This window comes from Epinephelus fuscoguttatus, linkage group LG10 (genome assembly GCF_011397635.1).
Source record: "Epinephelus fuscoguttatus linkage group LG10, E.fuscoguttatus.final_Chr_v1".
In the NCBI taxonomy this organism is placed as follows: Eukaryota; Metazoa; Chordata; class Actinopteri; order Perciformes; family Serranidae; genus Epinephelus; species Epinephelus fuscoguttatus.
In genome coordinates this window covers 2,454,166-2,475,643 of record NC_064761.1, presented here as the reverse complement: position 1 = coordinate 2,475,643, position 21,478 = coordinate 2,454,166, and the positions used below count along the sequence as shown (strand labels likewise).

The 21,478-nt window shown below is 42.7% G+C and overlaps 1 protein-coding gene across 1 annotated transcript in view; it reads left to right on the top strand.

The window, feature by feature from the left end:
• lrrc41 (leucine rich repeat containing 41) overlaps positions 1 to 21,478 on the top strand; it is a 30,412-nt gene continuing 8,934 nt past the window's right edge. Inside the window, exons 1-7 of the mRNA XM_049588054.1 lie at positions 1 to 243; positions 6,453 to 6,539; positions 6,649 to 6,707; positions 6,797 to 7,589; positions 8,519 to 8,755; positions 11,936 to 12,103; positions 19,838 to 19,936. Coding sequence (XP_049444011.1) covers positions 126 to 243; positions 6,453 to 6,539; positions 6,649 to 6,707; positions 6,797 to 7,589; positions 8,519 to 8,755; positions 11,936 to 12,103; positions 19,838 to 19,936 — 1,561 coding nt within the window. The 5' untranslated portion in view covers positions 1 to 125. The remainder of the gene's footprint in view (positions 244 to 6,452; positions 6,540 to 6,648; positions 6,708 to 6,796; positions 7,590 to 8,518; positions 8,756 to 11,935; positions 12,104 to 19,837; positions 19,937 to 21,478) is intronic.

Genomic DNA, 21,478 nt, shown 5'->3' with positions numbered 1-21,478 from the left:
GATCTACACGTTAGACCAGTCGTTGGCTTTGGTGTGATGCGAAAGAAACTGTAGCTGCTTCCTCTTAGTTGGTTGTGCATTGTAATTAATGACGTAAGTAAAGATACACAGATTAGTGCTGAACAATGTGCGACAATGCTCCCAAAACACACCAAAGAAATCCAGAGGAGATATGTCTAAAGGAGATATGTTTCCAAGCTGTCAGGAAACACTTCGCTGCCCTGTGCACTGAGGCTGTTCTCGGTAAGTTATGTTCCTCTACCGTCAACGGTAATTAGCCTTGAAGAGCATGAACAGAACCCCGGCTGTTAAATTGACCATCGACGTTATGCCAGTAGAAGCTAATGTTATCATTAACGGTAGCGACACACACCATAAGTGAAGACAGCCAGCTACACTGAACTCCATTCAGTCATTTACAAGTTGTGGACATATTGTTCAGTGAATGACTCAAAACAGCTTCCGAAATAAGTGTATTGTAAAATCTCAGAAAAAGTCAGAATCAGTCTTAATATCCAAGTAACGTTACATGGAATTTGACTGTTTTTTTTTTTCATCTTAGCGTTGTACAGAAATTAACATAACTAGCCTTGCAACGGTATGCGATTTTCACGGCATAACTAGCAACCTTTCTTGAAACCTTTTTGTTGATGGAAGTATGTCTAAAAAGTCTCCCTTTTGAAAATAACTTAAATAAAGTTGAAATTCTCCATCCTGTTGCATTTTTTAATATCATAGATAGCAAATGTACACGCTGTGATCGCCATCAGTTCTAATATCAAGATAGGCTATACCTTAAAACCAGTATACCACTGCAACTCTTGACATAACTATGAGTTTAATATGATATCTTGTATACTGTACAGGTCACATTTTAACATTAACAGGCCACTGACTTTCTGTCTGGTTTTTAACATGGATTATTGTCAGTGCCAAAGCACTAGCATTAGGCTTGTGCTAATGGTGGTAGCATTTTGTATAATGGGTCATTCTACCGATTTTGTGCAAAGTGCTGTCCCTTAATGCCTGTGGATATTCTCATTTATCCAGGTCATAGTTATCTCAAGGCAATTGAATCGAACGCAACTGGACTTGGTGTTGTCTTAGAAGACGTTTCACCTCTTGTCCAAAAGGCTTCATCAGTTCATGCTTGTCTGACTAGGCTGGAACTAGTCTGACAAATTGATGTGGAAGCACCCAGGTATTTAACCTCTGGGGAGGTCTTCACAAGGCCAATGATGTCACTGGTTCGTTAGTGCTCCAATGGTGTGTCAACGACAGTCGTTGAAACTCCTGCTGCAACGCTGCAATTGGAGTCGTTAGAGTCACATGAGGCCATTTGTGAACGACCATTGTTTTTAGAGGTTAAGCTGTTAAACCTCCTGGGCAAGGATGAAATGACAGCATTATAGGTGGGGGACAGGTGGTGGTGTCGCAGACCTCCTCCTCTATTGAGAGATGGCTTTTCCAATTTCACATAGATGGCTTCTTTCATCCTTGCCCAGGAGGTTTAACAACTTAACCTCTAAAAACAATGGTTTTTCACAAATGGCCTCATGTGACTCTAACGACTCCAATGACCACAGATGCAGCAGGAGTTTCAACGACTGTCGTTGACACACCATTGGAGCACTAACGAACCAGTGACATCACTGGCCTTGTGAAGACCTCCCCAGAGGTTAAATACCTGGGTGCTTCCACCAGTTTGTCAGACTAGTTCCAGCCTAGTCGGACAAGCATGAACTGATGAAGCCTCTTGGATAAGAGGTGAAACGTCTTCTAAGACAAAACCAAGTCCAGTTGCGTTCGATTCAATTGCCTTGAGATGCTGTCCCTTAACAAAAAAAACAACAAAAATAATAAAATTGAGTATTCAGACATAGATATTTACAAAGATTATGTTATGACCTATTTAACCCCAGGACATTAAATGAAAAAGTGATAAGCTAAATATATGCAAAATCACCATTTATAGGGTACTTTCTATTGGGAAGTAGCTGTCCCCAACCCTGACCTCTAAAATCCAATTTATGTAAATAACACTTTGCATATTTTTTTCAAAAGTGTAATTCAAAACAACTTTGTGATTAAGTTTAAACAGAAGTTGAAAGATTTAGATGTATTATGGGATTAATTTTTAAATTAGGAAACTATGCTAAAAAAAAATAGCGTCCCTTGTTTTCATGTCACTGCTGAAACACAAGAGTTTTAATGCACTGATTGAGTCTGGATTTTAGCCACACCTCTGAATTTCTGAGAAGGGGGGTAGTCCCAGATGGCTGCATGGTAACTTGCTGACTTCCATCATTTTTTAAATAAATGTCTTCCAAAGTCTGAATATCAGTATGTAACTTTTAAAACTGTCACTACCGAACACATGTTCTCTTCAATTATGTAAAAATTTCAGGGGGTTATGCAGAATATTATGTTTTTCTGTGTGAACAACTCTTCAAACATATGCTTGTTAGCCATGTGACTGCTAGCATTCTTTAGTTATACTGAAAAATAGTTAGGATTGTCACTACCGAAACCTATGGTAAAGTTTCGGTAGTGACATGATCATTTCGGTAGTGACAAAATGGAATGGTCAGTAGTTAAACCCCATAATTTTGTGGTCCAAAGTCTTGCTCTTCTCTGCTCTGCTCTAATCTGCTCTACCCTGGTCTACTCTACTCTGCTTTCCTCTATACTCTGTTCTTCTCTACTCTACTCTGCTTTACTCTATTCTGCTCTACTCTGCTCTACTATACTATACTCTGCTCTACTATACTCTACTTTGCTCTACTCTGCTCTATTCTGCTCTACTCTGCTCTGTTCTACTCTTCTCTACTTTGCTCTACTCTGCTCTGTTCTGTTCTACTATACTATACTTTGCTCTACTCTGCTCTATTCTGCTCTACTCTGTTCTGCTCTACTATACTATACTCTGCTCTGCTCTACTCCACTATGCTCTGCTCTGCTCTGCTCTGCTCTACTCTATTCTATTCTGCTCTGCTCTACTCTGGTCTACTCTACTCTATTCTGCTCTGCTTTGCTCTACTCTATAATCTGCTCTACTCTACTATGCTCTGCTCTACTCTGCTCTATTCTGCTCTGCTCTACTCTACTCTGCTCTACTCTATTCTGCTCTGCTTTGCTCTACTCGACTATACTCTGCTCTACTCTACTATGCTCTGCTGTACTCTATACTCTGTTCTACTCAGCTCTACTTTGCTCTACTCTACTATGCTCTGCTGTACTCTATACTCTGTTCTACTCAGCTCTACTTTGCTCTACTATACGCTGCTCTACTCTGCTCTGATCTACTTTGCGCTACTCTGCTCTGCTTTGCACTACTCTACTCTATTCTTCTCTACTGTACTCTGCTCTACCCTACTATACTCTGCTCTGCTTTGCTCTACTCTACTCTACTCTACTCTACTATGCTCTGCTATACTCTATACTCTGCTTTGCTCTACTCTACTCTGGTCTACTCTACTCTACTTAACTCTGGTCTACTCTATAATCTACTCTTCTCTACTCTGCTCTACTCTATTCTCTATTCTGCTCTACTCTGCTCTGTTCTTCTCTACTCTGCTCTATTTTGCTCTACTCTACTTTGTTCTACTCTGCTCTGCTCTACTATACTCTGCTCTACTCTATTTTGCTCTACTCTATTCTGCTCTAATCTGCTCTGTTCTACTCTGCTCTACTTTGCTCTATTCTGCTTGACTCTGATATACTCAGCTCTGCTTTACTCTGCTCTACTTTGCTCTACTCTACTATACTCTGCTCTACTATACTCTTCTCTGCTCTGCTCTGTTCTGCTCTACTATACTATACTCTGCTCTACTATACTATGCTTTGCTCTACTCTGCTCTATTCTGCTCTACTCTGCTCTGTTCTGCTCTACTATACTCTGCTCTACTATACTTTGCTCTGCTCTGCTCTACTCTACTATGCTCTGCTCTACTCTACTATGCCATGCTCTACTCTATAATCTGCTCTACGCTGCCCTACTCTATTCTGCTCTACTTTACTGTGCTGTGCTCTACTCTACAATCTACTCTTCTCTTCTCTACTCTACTCTGCTCTACTCTACACTCTGCTCTTCTCTACTCTATTCTGCTCTACTCTATTCTGCTCTACTTTACTGTACTCTGCTCTACTCTACTATATTCTGCTCTACTCTGCTCTGTTCTTCTCTACTCTGCTCTATTTTGCTCTGCTCTACTCTATTTTGCTCTACTCTATTCTGCTCTAATCTGCTCTGTTCTACTCTGCTCTACTTTGCTCTATTCTGCTCGACTCTGATATACTCAGCTCTGCTTTACTCTGCTCTACTTTGCTCTACTCTACTATACTCTGCTCTACTATACTCTGCTCTGCTATACTTTGCTCTACTCTGCTCTGTTCTGCTCTATTATACTATACTCTGCTCTACTATACTATACTTTGCTCTACTCTGCTCTGTTCTGCTCTACTATACTATACTCTGCTCTACTATACTATACTTTGCTCTACTCTGCTCTGTTCTGCTCTACTATACTATACTCTGCTCTACTATACTATACTTTGCTCTACTCTGCTCTGTTCTGCTCTATTATACTATACTCTGCTCTACTATACTATACTTTGCTCTACTCTGCTCTGTTCTGCTCTATTATACTATACTCTGCTCTACTATACTATACTTTGCTCTACTCTGCTCTGTTCTGCTCTACTATACTATACTCTGCTCTACTATACTATGCTTTGCTTTACTCTGCTCTATTCTGCTCTACTCTGCTCTGTTCTGCTCTACTATACTATACTCTGCTCTACTATACTTTGCTCTGCTCTGCTCTGCTCTACTCTACTATGCTCTGCTCTACTCTACTATGCCATGCTCTACTCTATAATCTGCTCTACTCTGCCCTACTCTATTCTGCTCTGCTCTACTCTACTATACTCTGCTCTACTCTACTGTGCTGTGCTCTACTCACCCCACAATCCACTCTTCCCACTCCACTCTGCCTCACTCTATACCTGCCTCTTCCCCACCTATTCTGCTCCCACTCATTCTGCCTCCACTCACTGCACCTGCCCCACTCTACTATATTCTGCTCTACTCTGCTCTACTATACTTTGCTCTACTCTACTTTGCTCTTCTCTGCTCTACTCTACTATACTCTGCTCTATTTTGCTCTATTCTACTATACTCTGCTCCACTCTACTGTTCTCCACTCTACTCTACTATGCTCTGCTCTACTCTACTATACTCTGCTCTATTTTGCTCTATTCTACTATACTCTGCTCCACTATACTCTTCTCCACTCTGCTCTACTATGCTCTGCTCTACTCTACTATAGTGTGCTCTATTTTGCTCTATTCTACTATACTCTTCTCCACTCTACTCTACTATGCTCTGCTCTGCTCTACTCTGCTCTCTCTCATTGTTTTATTGACCACAAAACATTTGTCTTTGAATTTGTAATTCCCATCATAAGGCATACATTTGAGGAACTATGATGCAACCTTAAAAACTGAATAATGGTCACTACCGAAACAGGACAGTCACTACTGAAACAGTGCAGTCACTACCGAAACACTGGGCGGTTGTAAAAAATAAAGTATATTGAGTTATCAACTAAAGTATTATGATGCTAATCGGTTACATTTATGTTCTGTTTCATCAATTATTAACTTTGAAATCAATCTGATCAGCGTTATGCATTTTACAAAGAAAGATTGCTTTTAAATTTTGAAGAATTCTATAATTTGAACTTTGAAATTTGTTAAAATATTAATTTTTATATTAATTGTGAAAATCTTCAGTAAAAATTTAAATCTTCAGACAAGGGAAGGAACAAGCATAACAGGTTGATGTATATTATTTTGTATAAAATAATACTATATGTTTCGGTAGGGACAAATTTTGGGAGAGGAAAAACATTCCAAAACACAATACAATATAAAAATTTAGAGTCATTTTACTAGATATGTGACCTTTACATATGGTACAATATATATAGGGACAAAGTTTTGGAAATAAAACATACAAAATTTCAAAATATTTCCAGCCTAACTTTGCACACATTCGGTAGAATGCCCCATATATGGGGAAAATGTCTCCGGATTAACACAAGTGTTTGTCTGTGAATGCTGCGAGTTGTAGTGAAGCCAATTTGTGTACTTGTTTTTCAAATTGTCTCTATCAAGCCATGTTTAAATTTATTATTTTATTATTATTTATTATGTTAAATTTGTATGCCCTACTCTAAGCCAGAATAATAAAAAAAAAAACATAAGTCCCTCTCCAGTCATATGCCTCCAACTTTTTGCAGCACCCCCTCCCCACTCATAAATAACCAACTGTCTCTTACATATAGTGATTTTTATGTTGTTCTTGCTGATCACCTGTGATGAGGGCAATTATTAACAGTTTTCCACTGTTGGAATGTCCTAACATTAACCAATCTGTCATCTCATAGATCTTCCAACACCTCTCATTCAGGATCTTCTTCCTCATCTGACTGTATGTCAGCTTGATGAGCTCCAGCCTCCCCTAAACCAGAGAGGTAAGAACTGCAGTTGAAGTGCAAAGATAACATTTTCTATTTTTTCTTTGTTCATAGAGACGGCACCTTTGTTTTGATCCATTTATCCGTTTTGTTAACCTTGTCTCAGGGATATCAACTCACTCAGGATGGATCGGAATCCTCCAGCAACTGCCTGGAGCTAACCGCGTATGTGCAGCATCTTCTTTAACAATGAACAATCTCATATAGTAATATCTGGAACTCAAATGTGATATGTGTCCTTTGTTACGTTTCAGGTAATAGACTTCAACACAGAAGAAGATGCCAAACATGAAGTTATGAGAGTGCTTTTTCCTCTTGTATTGTATGGCTATAAGAATCTTTATGTCAACAGAAACATCACAAATTTAAACACCCCGTCCTTCTTGTTTGCTGCAGCTAAATGTGTCAAACAGTTTTTACTCACCACACCATTTGACAGGTTTATTGCTGAGCAGCGCCCTCTTCTGAACCTTTTAGAGAGGCGTATCTGGAGTGTAAATGTATCACACAACATTGATCTATCAAAGAGGAAAATACAAATTGCGTTGTATGTCCTCCATCGCCTGCTAGACCACGGGGTGGCTAAAAAAATTGTTGTACATACGCATTGTCCCATAGTTCTGGCCTGGCTCCTACATGGCAGGGGATCTCAGTATATAAACCCTGAGCTGAAGAACCTAATGCATAGCAAAAAGGCAGGCTGTTTTTCACAAGCAGCCTCAGCCAGTGCAGATGGTGCCAGTTGCAGTCCATGTCTTGAGACCAGGGCTTCAGAAGATCAGGATGATCAAGTCACTCCCTGCAAACGCTTCAAGTTGGATTTACTGTCTGCGGAGGAGGAGGAATCTGGAAAAGTAAACTCTGCTATGGACCCGCAGGTTCTCTGTCAAACCTTCACACCGAGTGATGATTACTCAGCAGGGCCTTGTCCACAGGGACAGATTGAGTGTCTGGAGATAGGGCAGTGTGGGACCAACTCCCTGAGAGTGCTGAACTCTGCCTTGCCCACATTTTTCTGCCTTCGCTCTCTAATTCTTCACAGCTTTGGTAAGTTTGCTAATTAATGTGCCAGTAAGTTCAGGGGTGGGGGTGTTCAGGGCTTGTTATGGTCTTTGTACCATGAATCAGTGCCTCCACACTATCAGCAAAACAAATTGAAGTCTATGAATTTCATCTAGCACTGGCAACAGATGACAATAATAGGTGCCCTTTGTGTGTCCAGTCAATGAACTGCACTGTTTCTAAGTCCACCTTATAGTACCAGGTCTGTGTGTTAGGTACCCCAACAGAGGGGTGACCAAAAATGGGGATGGTAAGGAATGGTTCCATTGGAACCATCCACAACTTTTCACGGTGGAAACATAAAAAATGTGTACCGAAGTGAACTGAACTGTACAGGACTGCTAGGTGGAAACAGGGCTTGAGGTGTTAAATACCTTTCTTTGCTCGTAGAACATTTGCAGAGCTTGTTTTTGGAAGTATTTTAAATCCAGCATTGATTCTATCCATGTTTTCTAGCTTGCAGTCTTCTTCCTAGCTGCCTTTGCTGGTGCATTGCTACATAGCTTCCTGTAGATGAGTGGAATAGTGTGAAACCATTGGCAGGAATATGTGTCAACTGTGGACAAACAAACAAAACAGGGACCTAAAAAACAGTAGATAGTACTGCTGTATTGAATCCATTTAACCAGTTGACAAAACTGAAATAGAGGATTGTTGATTAGATTGATTAGTATTTGATATATAGTTGTATAGATGTTAGATAGTGTATAGATAGATATTGTATTTATGTAGATATGTATGTAGTATATTACATATTATATGGATGTAAGCAGTGTGTATGTATCCTATATTTATATATATATGTGTATGTGTGTGTGTGTGTGTGTGTGTGTGTGTGTATAGGTACATATTATATTTATGTGGATATTTATGTAGTATATGTATATTGATACTTGTATGTATGGTTTGTGTAGGGACCTTCTGGTGCCCGGTTGTGTTGGGCCTGGCCAGAGCCCTGAAGCAGCTGTCTGACAGCTCCTGCAGCTCTCTCACTGATCTGAGCATCAGCATCCTGCCCCAGACCAGTCTCACAGAGATCTTGCTGGATGCAAGCCCCAACATAACGTCCTTGCACGTGGAGATCCAGACTGTGATGTGGGTACCAGGCCTCTTTGAACATGATCCCAGGCCTGCAGGGTCAGACATGTCAGGTGCTGTGAAGCCTCTATCAAAGTGAACTAAAACTTTAAGTGAGCAGGACTGAAAGTGTATTATACCTGTTGAAACACAAAACAAGTGTTGAACCATCATGAAAGGTTGGATTATACAGTTTTTCCAAGGTGACATCTGTAAATGCTTTATGTTATCCAAGCAGCAGTCATCGACCCAAAGATAGAGATAAAACTGAGAAAGACAGTACACAGGAGAAGCTGGAACTAGCAGATGTTTGGCATGTTTGGCTTAAAAGATTACTTAAATGACTCATTGATAATCAAAATTGTTGCTGAATCTTAATTGTGTTTGCGCTAAATAACTTTGTACTCACCAACTTAATAGTTGAGATCTGGGAGCACAGTGACATCACTGAAAAGAAGTCAGATGGGTCAAGAAACCGGAAGAGTCCGACAAACTTATTTGGAAGAAAAATTTAAAGGCCCTGACGCACCAACAGTCAGCCATCGGTTAATTTTGGACAGTTGGTGAGCATCCGTCACCCTAGTTGTCCCAGTGTGTCTTGCACCATTGCCCCTCCTCAAACCCTGTCGGCCCCCATTAGCTGTTTTTTGTGCAATTCAGCATGTTTATTTTGGCGTTGGTGACAGCGGAGCCCATCGGTGAATGAAATCTCTCTGATTAGCAGTTCAGCTCAGTGCATAAGAAGAGAATCAAATAAAAAAAGTAAACAAAGTCAAGAGGGAGTGAGACCAAAACAAACTTGTTACATAAGGTAAGATTATTTTTCTTTAGCCATTGAGCTCTTCAGCAGAAATGTTTCCTGATGGATTATGTTATTTGTCACTGGCATACAGAAAATATGCTCTGTTCTTCCAACACTGGATTATGTTGTTAATGTGCCAACAGGCTAACTAGCGCCAAAACGTTCTTTCGGTTTCCCTTCATGAATGATAAATGCAGACTACCGCCGTCTGCTGGTGTGGAGTTATTTCCGCTCAGACAAGCCAAGACACAGGCGATATGAGGCAAAACAGCACGGGGCCTTCATTGCTTCTAGTTGTCTGAAGTTGCTTTGGTGTGTCTGGGCTTTCAGGCAAACAGCGGCAAAACAGCACAGGGCCTTCATTGCTGCTAGTTGTCTGAAGTTGCTTTGGTGTGTCTGGGCTTTCAGGCAAACAGCGGCAAAACAACACGGGGCCTTCATTGCTGCTAGTTGTCTGAAGTTGCTTTGGTGTGTCTGGGCTTTCAGGCAAACAGCGGCAAAACAACACGGGGCCTTCATTGCTGCTAGTTGTCTGAAGTTACTTTGGTGTGTCTGGGCCTTCAGGCAAACAGTGAAATTCTTACGCAAGATGTCCATTGTAAACATCCATCACAGTTTACAGACAGAATAAGGCCTAAGTAATCCACCTCATCCATTTGGTCCGTTAACAATTGGGAAGTCTAGAGGAATCGCAAGATTCAATCTTTGTGTCCCCATTCAAGTGAGTGGAGCGCTATACCGGAAGTTGCTGGTTCAGCTGGTGCAAGTCTCTAGTGCGCCTGTGCTATGGGCCCAGTGATACAGAAGTAGTGCTGATCATCTGGGTACTTTCATACCACTGAGCAATTTCATAAGAATGAATGAGGTCCCGCCTTCAGTGCTGTATTCAGTTCTCTTAATACATCTATGAGTCAGTCACATTAACTGTCTATAGTTGGTCATAGTGGTTAATCTTGGTGCCTAACCAACAAGGGCAGTTCTTATCAAAAGTAATTCACCTTCAGTTAGCAAATATTGCTTTGCTTTTTAACAGATTTTTAACTGATATTGAATAAGCATGTTCTAATATGTCCTTGCGGAGCTCTGGTACCTGTAGTGCTGTCTGCATTTGTATTGTTAACAACCAAACTAAACTAAATATGTGGCTTCAACAACAGTGTGATAAACATGCACCCAGAACACAAAGGGATTGTTCCCATAACAACGGTACAGTTTCCATTATCGGCCTACAGAGACGAAAAGATTGCCACCTTTCCCATATAATATCAGATCGTCATGCATTCAACGATAAAAAGCACTGTCCCCATACAGAATCAATCCGGGACGTATTTTCATGCACAATCTACTGTAATGGATACACTGCACTTTTACACGCTTAGAATGACAGAAGAAATATTAAAACGAGAGATAGTGGATTAGTATTTAATTAAAATTTGTGGAAGAGAATGACACCCAGAATGACAGCTCTGTCACTTAACGTCAATACATGATATCGCTGTCTTTACCTATCTGACTGCATTCTCAAATTACATTAGAAAATTTCCTGTTATAAAATACACTGAGTAGTGTACTTTGAATTATGTGTGTAATGTTAGTCATCTAGGCTGAGAAAGTGTTCATATCATATAAAGTTGTTGCCTAGAGTTATTGATTTTACTACTACTTTATACTATTGACATTACTGCAGTCTGTTTATTATCATCATCATCATGTTTAACTGTAGAATTCCGATTTAATAAATCAGCAATTATAAAAATGTGTAAAACTGCATTGTTAAGGCAGAAGAGCAGAGCATTAGCTGGAAAACATCACGTTTGTTCACTTTACATGGAGCTAAGATTAATACTGAGTCATGTTATGCCAAATGTGTAAACATCTGTTAATGAATCATTAGAAATCATAAATCATCTTTTAAAAGGACTAGATGTTTACTGTAAGATAGCTCTGTTAAATTTAACAATATGTTAACATAGCAAGGCAAGCTAATCGCTAACAAGCTTGCTTAAAAAGAAAAACAACCAAATGCTTTGAGATGGCTGTTAGAGCTGGCAGAGGTATGATCACATTATCCTGTTTGAGGTGTAACAGGTGGTGTGTTCCACATGTTCCTAGGGACGAGGTTTAGTGTATCATCACCACTGGAAAAACGCTGGTTCCGGTTCAGCGGTGAAGTTGCGCCCATAATTCATGCAAGGTATCATGGGGGCTAGGAATAAGGTGGATAGAAGTAAATTAAGAGTTGTATTAAATCTGCTAGTTTTGGTTGTATCGACATGGTTGAATGCACTTATTGTAAGTTGCTTTGAATAAAAGGGTCAGCTAAATAAATACAATGTAATTTAAACTAAACTAACTTGTTCAAAATGGATTAATATAGCAGAATGATACTGACTTCTTGATAGTGATACTACTAATACTAAAGCAGTTTAGTGTCTTTCCTAACTCCCAACAGAGCTGTCCCTGGAGAAGCTAGTAATCAAAGTATCTGAGCTCCAACAAACAGATCTGCACCTCGTCACATCTGTGCTGAGACGCTCTCCACATCTCACCTCACTTCACATAGCCGGGATGAGATTACCAGCTGGCACCTCTCAGAGTCAACTCCTAACCACTCTCTTAGGTAAGTCTGATGTCACTGTTAGGGGTTCACAATAGTTTGATAGTTCAAGGACAGTTAACCCCAAAATAAAAGAACTAGGGCTGTCAAACGATTAATTTCTTACACTTTCTTACATCACTATTAATCACATTTTTAATTGCATGTTTAAAGGAGCTATATGTAAGAAATCTAAAGCAAATAGTCGTAAAATCATCCTAATGTGTCACAGAGACTAAGGAATAATGTTCATATAACATACTGATCTCACCGACAACAATAGTACAGCCAGAGTATTTGCATTTAAAAAACATTTTTACAGTCCGCAAATCATGTTTATGTTTTGAATTTGTGTTTTGGCCTGTTGCGCCACCCACTGCCGTCTACCAGTCACACAGTCAGTAGAGTCTCAGCATCAGTTACAGTTACGACTGAGCTACAAGCAGCACGGCAAGCAGCATTAGCACTGTCCCCGTACATAGCATTAGCAACCGGCTCCTCCTCAGCTGTATCCTGGCAGCAGCGTTAGCAGCGTTAGCAGCAGAGAAGCCGGACTTGCTCGAACGGTCCGCTGGAAAACTGACTCGCGGCAGTATTTTGAATTTGAGTGCAGTAACCGTTTTGGTCACATTCTTACATACAGCACCTTTAAAATTCCATTATTTTGCATTTCAAAGCAGTTTTAAAGTCCATATTAATGGAGTAAAGCAATTCTTACTTGATTAGGGGTGTGCCATACCTCATCCATGATAATACTTGTATGATTTTGAATATGATATGAGCAAAAAAATCATATTGTGATACTCGCGATATTTCGACTTGTTGGCATATTGATGTCAAACTCTTACCCGTGGCAACAACAAGCATGGCTGAAAGAAAAATTATTTCACACTCCGTGGTGGTTTCAAAGAGAGGAGCAGCTTCACTGGTGTAGAATAAACTGTGGTGTCCTGAATGTTTTATGAACAGCCCCTGACTTCTCAGGCGACTCACTGCTCAGAGGGAACTCATTCAGAGGCTCCTCTGGCAGCAACACAGCGTTCCTCCCTCTCCTCTTTCACTGTGCGCACAAGGTAGTCAGTGCTGTCAAGTGATTTTGTCATAAACCTTTGGAAATGTAAACCTATGTGATGTCACGGCTCAAGAAAAAAAAAAAAAAAAATATATATATATATATATATATATATATGTATATATATGTCAGGGCTTGACGCTAACTTTTTTCCCAAGGAGCACATGTGCTCCTAAGTTGAAAAAGAAAGGAGCACACAAAGAACTTTAGGGCACAATGTAAATTGATCAAATAATGTGTTTTCCATTATAAACGTGATGCAAATAGACATTTACAAGCAAAATTATTTAATGAATTTGTATACAAAATGTACAGAAAGGTAAAATCATCAAGTTTTGAAAAAGTATTGCAATTTAATTTTGGAGGGTTACCGGGGCCCCGCCCTGGAGCCAGGCCTGGGGTTGAGGTCCGTGGGCGAGCGCCTGGTGGTCGGGCCTTCGCCCATGGGGTCCGGCCGGGCCCAGCCCGAACCGGCTACATGGGTTCGTCCCCCTGCAGGCCCACCATCCGTAGAGGGATCCAGAAGGGTTCGGTGCAATGTGGATTGGGCAGCAGACCAAGGCGGGGGCCTTGGCGGTCTGATCCTCGGTTACAGAAGTTGGCTCTTGGGACATGGAATGTCACCTCTCTGGCGGGGAAGGAGCCGGAGCTTGTGGAAGAGGCTGAGCGTTACCGGCTAGATATAGTCGGCCTCACCTCGACACATAGTTCCGGCTCTGGAACCCTAGTCCTTGAGAGGGGTTGGACTCTCTCCTTCGCTGGAGTTGCTCCGGGTGAGAGGCGGAGGGCCGGGGTGGGCTTCCTGATAGCCCCCAGACTCTCTGCCTGTACATTGGGGTTTACCCCAGTAGACGAAAGGGTTGCTTCCCTGCGCCTTCGGGTCGGGGAACGGGTCCTGACTGTTGTCTGTGCTTATGCACCGAACAACAGTTCAGAGTACCCACCCTTTTTGGAGTCCCTGGGACGGGTGCTGGACAGTGCCCCAACCGGGGACTCCATTGTTCTGCTGGGGGACTTCAACGCTCACGTGGGCAATGACAGCGGGACCTGGAGGGGCGTGATTGGGAGGAACGGCCTGCCCGATCTGAACCCGAGTGGTGTTCAGTTATTGGACTTCTGTGCGGGTCGCAGTTTGGCCATAACTAACACCATGTTCAAACACAAGGATGTCCATCGGTGCACGTGGCACCAGGACAGCCTAGGTCGCAGGTCAATGATCGACTTTGTAGTCGTATCATTTGACCTGCGGCCATATGTTCTGGACACTCGGGTGAAGAGAGGAGCAGAGCTGTCAACTGATCATCACCTGGTGGTGAGTTGGGTCAGATGGTGGGGGAAGATGCCGCGCAGACCTGGCAGGCCCAAACGAACAGTGAGGGTCTGCTGGGAACGCCTGGCGGAAGAACCTGTCCAGATGATCTTCAACTCCCACCTCCGGGAGAGCTTCGACCGCGTCCCAAGGGCGGAGGGGGACATTGAGTCCGAATGGGCCTTGTTCCGCTCTGCCATTGTTGAGGCGGCGGTTGCGAGCTGTGGCCGTAAGGCCGCTGGTGCCAGTCGCGACGGTAATCCCCGAACCCGCTGGTGGACACCAGAGGTGAGGGGAGCCGTCAGGCTGAAGAAGGAGGCCTACAGGGCATGGTTGGTCTGTGGGTCTCCGGAAGCAGCTGACGGGTACTGGCGGGCCAAGCGGAGCGCGGCGGCGGCAGTCGTGGAGGCAAAAACTCGGGCGTGGGAGGAGTTCGGTGAGGCCATGGAGGAAGACTATCGATCGGCTCCAAAGAGGTTCTGGCAAACCGTCCGGCGCCTCAGGGGGGGAAGGCGGCAACTTGCTCACACTGTTTACAGTGGGGGCGGGGAGCTGCTGACGTCAACTGGGGACATTGTCGGGCGGTGGAAGGAATACTTTGAGGAGCTCCTCAATCCCACCAACACGTATTCCAGTGAGGAAACAGAGACGGGGGTCTCGGGGGCGGGTCGTCCAATTTCTGAGGCAGAAGTCGCCGAGGTGGTGAAACAACTCCGAGGCAGCGGAGCCCCGGGGGTGGATGAGATTCGTCCCGAATATCTCAAGGCTCTGGATGTTGTAGGGCTGTCTTGGCTGACACGCCTCTGCAGCATTGCGTGGACATCGGGGGCAGTGCCTCTGGAGTGGCAGACCGGGGTGGTGGTCCCCATTTTCAAGAAAGGGGACCAGAGGGTGTGTTCCAACTACAGGGGGATCACACTCCTCAGCCTACCCGGTAAGGTCTACTCCAGGGTGCTGGAGAAGATGAAGGTCGATAGTTGAACCTCGGATTGAGGAGGAGCAATGTGGTTTTCGTTCCGGACGCGGAACCGTGGACCAGCTCTTTACCCTCGCCAGGGTGCTGGAGGGGGCATGGGAGTTTGCCCAACCAGTCCACATGTGTTTTGTGGATTTGGAGAAGGCTTATGACCGTGTCCCCAGGGGCATCCTGTGGGGTGCTCCGGGAGTATGGGGTGGGTGGCCCTTGCTAAGGGCCATCCAGTCCCTGTACCGAAGGAGCATGAGTCTGGTTCGCGTGGCTGGCAGTAAGTCGGACCTGTTCCCGGTGAGGTTGGACTCCGCCAGGGCTGCCCTTTGTCACCGGTTCTGTTCATAACTTTTATGGAGGGTGTCAGGTTCGGTGATGGGAGAATCTCGTCCCTGCTTTTTGCGGATGACGTGGTCCTCCTAGCTCCATCGAACAGTGACCTCCAGCTCTCACTGGGGCGGTTCGCAGCCGAGTGTGAAGCGGCTGGGATGAGAATCAGCACCTCCAAGTCCGAGGCCATGGTCCTCAGCCGAAAAAGGGTGGATTGCCCACTCCAGGTCAGGGGGGAGGTCCTTCCTCAGGTGGAGGAGTTTAAGTATCTTGGGATCTTGTTCACGAGTGAGGGTAGGATGGAGCGGGAGATTGACAGGCGGATTGGGGCAGCGTCAGCAGTGATGCGGGCGCTTAACCGGTCCGTTGTGGTGAAAAGGGAGCTTAGCCAGAAAGCGAAGCTCTCGATTTACCGGTCGATCTTCGTTCCAACCCTCACCTATGGTCACGAGCTCTGGGTAGTGACTGAAAGAATGAGATCGTGAATACAAGCGGCCAAAATGAGTTTCCTCCGCAGGGTGGCTGGGCTCAGCCTTAGGGATAGGGTGAGGAGCTCAGACATTCGGGAGGGACTCAGAGTAGAGCCGCTGCTCCTCCACATCGAGAGGAGCCAGTTGAGGTGGTTCGGGCATCTGGTAAGGATGCCTTCCGGACGCCTCCCTTGGGAGGTGTTTCGGGCATGTCCAACCGGGAGGAGACCTCGGGGCCGCCCCAGGACACGCTGGAGGGACTACATCACCCGGCTGGCCTGGGAACGCCTCGGGATTCCCGCGGAAGAGCTGATGGAAGTGGCTGGGGAGAGGACTGTCTGGGCTTCCTTGCTGAGGCTGCTGCCCCCGCGACCCGGACCCGGATAAGCGGAGGAGTACGAGTACGAGTACGAATTTAATTTTGTCTTTAATGTTATTATCTTATATATATTATCTTTGCAAGATGATTATCTTATATAATGTTATTACTATCTTAAAACATTCTCCACGTCCTCTGAAACTCTGCAGGACTTAAGCCTCTTTCACACAGAGCTTTCGCGGTGCCCACTGCTGGGTAGGGCACAGAGGACAGGATCTGGGGGAGTACAGGCTCGTTCAGGTGCTACAGCTCCATGGTGACCACTTTCGGGTCTACTTCAGGCTCTTCTCTGCTATTGGATGCGTGGCGCCGAGGTGTCGTCACAGCGCGTTGCGGTGAAATTAAAAAAATTTCAATTGGAGCGCAGGCTGGCAGCGCACGCCGCTCAGCTTGGCGGCAGAGCAGTGCGCTCTTGCACTGCGGTAGCACATACACAATGAATGGGTTCATCGGTGGAGGTCTTTGCGCGCTCTGTGTGAAAAGGGCTTTATTTCCACCCTGCCCAGCAGCGGTACCGTGGCGAACGGTACCTAAAGGCCTCTACACATGATCAGCTGTAAAACCGCTTTGCGCTGGCTGTCCCATTGTTTGTCTATGGAGAGGGCAGCAACGCCTGACAAAGCGGCACTGCTACCCTTGGCGTTGCGCACGATATTCATTGTGCCGACAGTGGCTTGGAAAATTGCCCATAACCGTGTCACACGAGGAAGAGGGAAGAGGGAAGGCGGCTGGAGTTCCTCCAACATTTGTGGTTAGATTGTCATAATTTTTTATTGACAAAAATATAGGCTGCTTCGGCTGATTTTTTTTTTTTATGCGCACATGTGCCCCTAAATATTTTTTACAGTTCGCACACCTGTTTGTATATATATGAATATGCAAGTGAATATGCACTGTCGAGCCCTGTGTGTTTATATATCTGTATATATATATATATATATATATATATATATATATATATATATATATATATATATGTATGTGTATATATGTGTATATATATATATATATATATGTATGTGTATATATGTGTATATATATATATATATATATGTATGTGTATATATGTGTGTATATATATATATATATATGTGTATATATGTGTGTATATATATATATATATATGTATGTGTATATATGTGTATATATATATATATATGTCTACTTCAGGGACGGGAGGTCAGAAAATATGGACTAACACGTGGCTGTTTTTCAATCTCTTCACTGGATTTGTTTTATATATATATATATATATATATATATATATATATATATATATATATATATATATATATATTATATAAATTTTTTTTTTTTTTTTTTTTCCTCCCCACTGACTTGGTCAACCCATGTGAAATTTGGCACAGTGGTAGAGGGTAATGGGAGGATGCAAATGAAGCAATATTACATCAGTTGGCCAAAGGGGGGCACTATAGCAACTAATTGAAATTGCAAACTTTAAATGGGCATATCTCATGCCCTGTATGTCATAGAGACATGAAACTTTGCACAGAGATATCTGTCCTCATGAGGAACAAATTCGCCTCAAGGACACATAACTTCTGGTTATATAGATTTTCCGCCATTTTGAATTTTTTGAAAAACACTTAAAATCAATCCTCTTCCTTCTGTGGCGATTCGCTCACTCTAGAATAGTCCTTTCTTGGCTTTGGTGATGTGGTTGCCTGCTAACATCAGTCTAATGAGCTGCACCTGTATGCTCAGCTTGTAGGTGGTAGCTCAGACTCAAAGTACTTTGGTGATATTTTAATTAATATATAAGGTGCATATTACTTTAAAATTCTCACTGAACCAACTTGGAGTTTTTTAAAAATGAAAGGAGCCATTCAGAAGCTCAGTGGTGTCTTTATTTTCCATCACTCTGGCAGCAGGAAGCTGCTGCGGCGGGTTGACTACAGGTAAGGGTGCATTTAGGGGCAAAAAATCCCCCAAAGGCAGTGATAGGGGAAACATACCATGGATCAAAGTCATTAAACTGTCATGAACTGGCAACCTGTGTTCTATGAACATAAGAACATATGTCTGGTGATATCCTAGATTTTTTAAGTGTTATGTGCGTATCAAGCCTGATCTATCTTATTCCTGTTTTCCATAGAGCTCCATTGCTGTCTGGAAACTATTATTAACATATCAGTGAGCCACACTGTGTCACTGGGTGACATTTTTTTTTCATTACCATGAACACATGCACTGCGGTTTATTAGACTCAGTCCTACATACACCATCCGGCTGCCCCAGATTCTCTTTAGAGCACCAAATGTTGATTAATACACCACTGCAAATATTCCCAATCCAATCTTGTTCTCCGCTTTGAGTTTCTCTTGTAAAAGCTACAGTGGCCTGCTGTTTTAGCAAATAACTGAGCATTAAAAAACACTCCAGTTACATTTATGAGTTGTTTTGACAGATAAACGTCTTCAGAAGGAAATGGTAGACTTGAAAACAAGAGCCACAGACAGGGACGGGAGGTCAGAAAATATGGACTAACACGTGGCTGTTTTTCAATCTCTTCACTGGATTTGTTGATTATTATGAAATGGCTCAGAGGTTGAGTGGGTAGTCCACCAATTGGAAGATCAGCAATTCGATCCCCGGCTCTTGTCTGCATGTCGAAATATCTTTGAGCAAGATACTGAACCTGAACCCCAAAATTGCTCCCGATGATGCTTCCATCGGTGTGTGAGTGAGTTAAAAACTGAGTAGCAGGTGGCACCTTGTATGGTAGCCTCGGCCACCAGTTTATGAAGGTGTGTGTGAATGGGTGAATGTGACTTGTAGTGTAAAAAGCACTTTGAGTGGTCGGATAACTAGAAAGGCGCTATACAAATGCAGGTCCATTTACTACCTGTTGAGACATGGATACATGTGAACCAAATTATAGTTGGGTTTTTGGTTAAACATTAACATGAAACAATCTTGATACAGATATTATACTATTCATTTATATCTTTATTTGTGTGACCAAGATATGTACCGAGTGGAACATTTTACAGTTGAAAATTTCTCTCTGGTGGACAAACTAAGCATTTCTGTACTGTAGTTAGTTGTTACTCATTTGTTGACATAAACACAGATACAGATACTGTACATCTACAGTCAGCTAATATCTGTCTGTCCTGCCCTCATATCAACCTGGTCAATTTACCTGTCTAACTTTGAACCAAATGTACTCTGAAGTGCTGTTTGTAATGACGTGTGTTTAACCTCTAGAGTCAAATCACTTCTTGAGGAGTCTCAGCTTGGAGGATATGAACCTATCTGATTGTCTCCCTCAGATCCTCAGTCTACTGAGAGACTGCAAGTTGGAAGGTAAGAGCTTTTAATGCCAACAAATGTTACAAGTCTTTTCCTAAATGTAAACTTGATCCCAACAGGTAGGAAGAAGCACCACACTTAGGGGTGTAACGGTACACAAAAATCTCGGTTCAGTACGTACCTCAGTTACACAAGTCACGGTTCGGTTTTTTTTTTTCGGTACAGTAATGAAAAAAATAGACAACTATTAAATATCTTTTACTTATTGGTAACCTTATTAAAACATACCACCACAGCAGTTAACTCTTTTTACACAATTTTTGAATGAAACAAATATATATATAAAATCCTGCGTTTTCACATTGTTTGAATGAAAATAGAAATATAAAAGTGAAAAATAAAATCCTGCTGTTGATTTAACACATTTTTTGAATGAAAAATATAAATATACATTTCTGCTTAAACAGTTTTACTCAACTAAAATAAAAAGTATAGTGCAGCTGGTCAGCTTTAAAGCCTGCTCAGATTCAGTTTTACTAGGAACTCACTTAGCTTTCCCACTTTGTTAAAGTGCAGTAAACAAAACATGCTTATATCTAAAGTGCAGCTTAAACAATTTTACTCAACTCCAATGGCGTTGGTTATTTCTTTAGCGCGATGGTCAGGGAAACGCTCTTTCTTTTTAAATGACGATGATATCGTAGTTCGCACCAGATTGCTTTTTCTAGTCGTGCCGGTTAACGTTCAAACTCGGGCGGTGTCGCTTTAGATGTGTTAGCATGTTAGACGTGTTTCCAAATACATACCCGACCTCTGTTCTGCAGTGTCGGCACACTGCTTTTGTCTTGTCCACTTGTTTATTTCCATCTTCGTATTTTACCCTGAAACCGAAGGTTCGTCAGGCTCACTTGCCATGTTGTCAAAATGCGAGAATGCGCTGCACAAAGTGAAAGCGGAGATTTACGGGACTCAGTCCGTCACTCAATTATGTCCGTCGGGGAACTAGATATTTTAAATGGTTCGGCTCGCAAAAACGGAATTAAAATAAAACAAAATAAAATAAAATAATATCCTGCACCCAATAATTCGGTACAGTGTCGTGCCGAACCGAAAGTCGCGTACCGAATGGTTCGACACAAATACATGTACCGTTACGGCCCTAACCACACTACAAGTATGCTGCTGTGCATGCAAGGTCAGCATTTTGTTTTGCAGTGCACATATATGAAATGTGTTCTTCATACATAACGGAGGTTGTAGTATGTGTAGAAGCATATGCACTAGTCTGCCACTTTGTGTATTGAAATATGAACAAACCGTCTTAGAGTTAGACAAAAAGCTGCAGAGGACAGGCTCTCACTGCATTTTCCTTAACCCACACACCTCCAAAATGTCTACAAGGTAAACACCTTACTGAGCCGTGCAGTGGAAAAACACTCGCACACTTTGGGTGGATGCCTTTGTTATCATTTTAGGGAAGGTGTTAGTATGTTTTTTAACATATTTTTTGGGGCATTTTGCCTTTAATGGACAGGACAGCCAAGTGTGAAAGGGGGAGGGAGAGAGGGAGAGAGAGAGGGGATGACATGCAGCAAA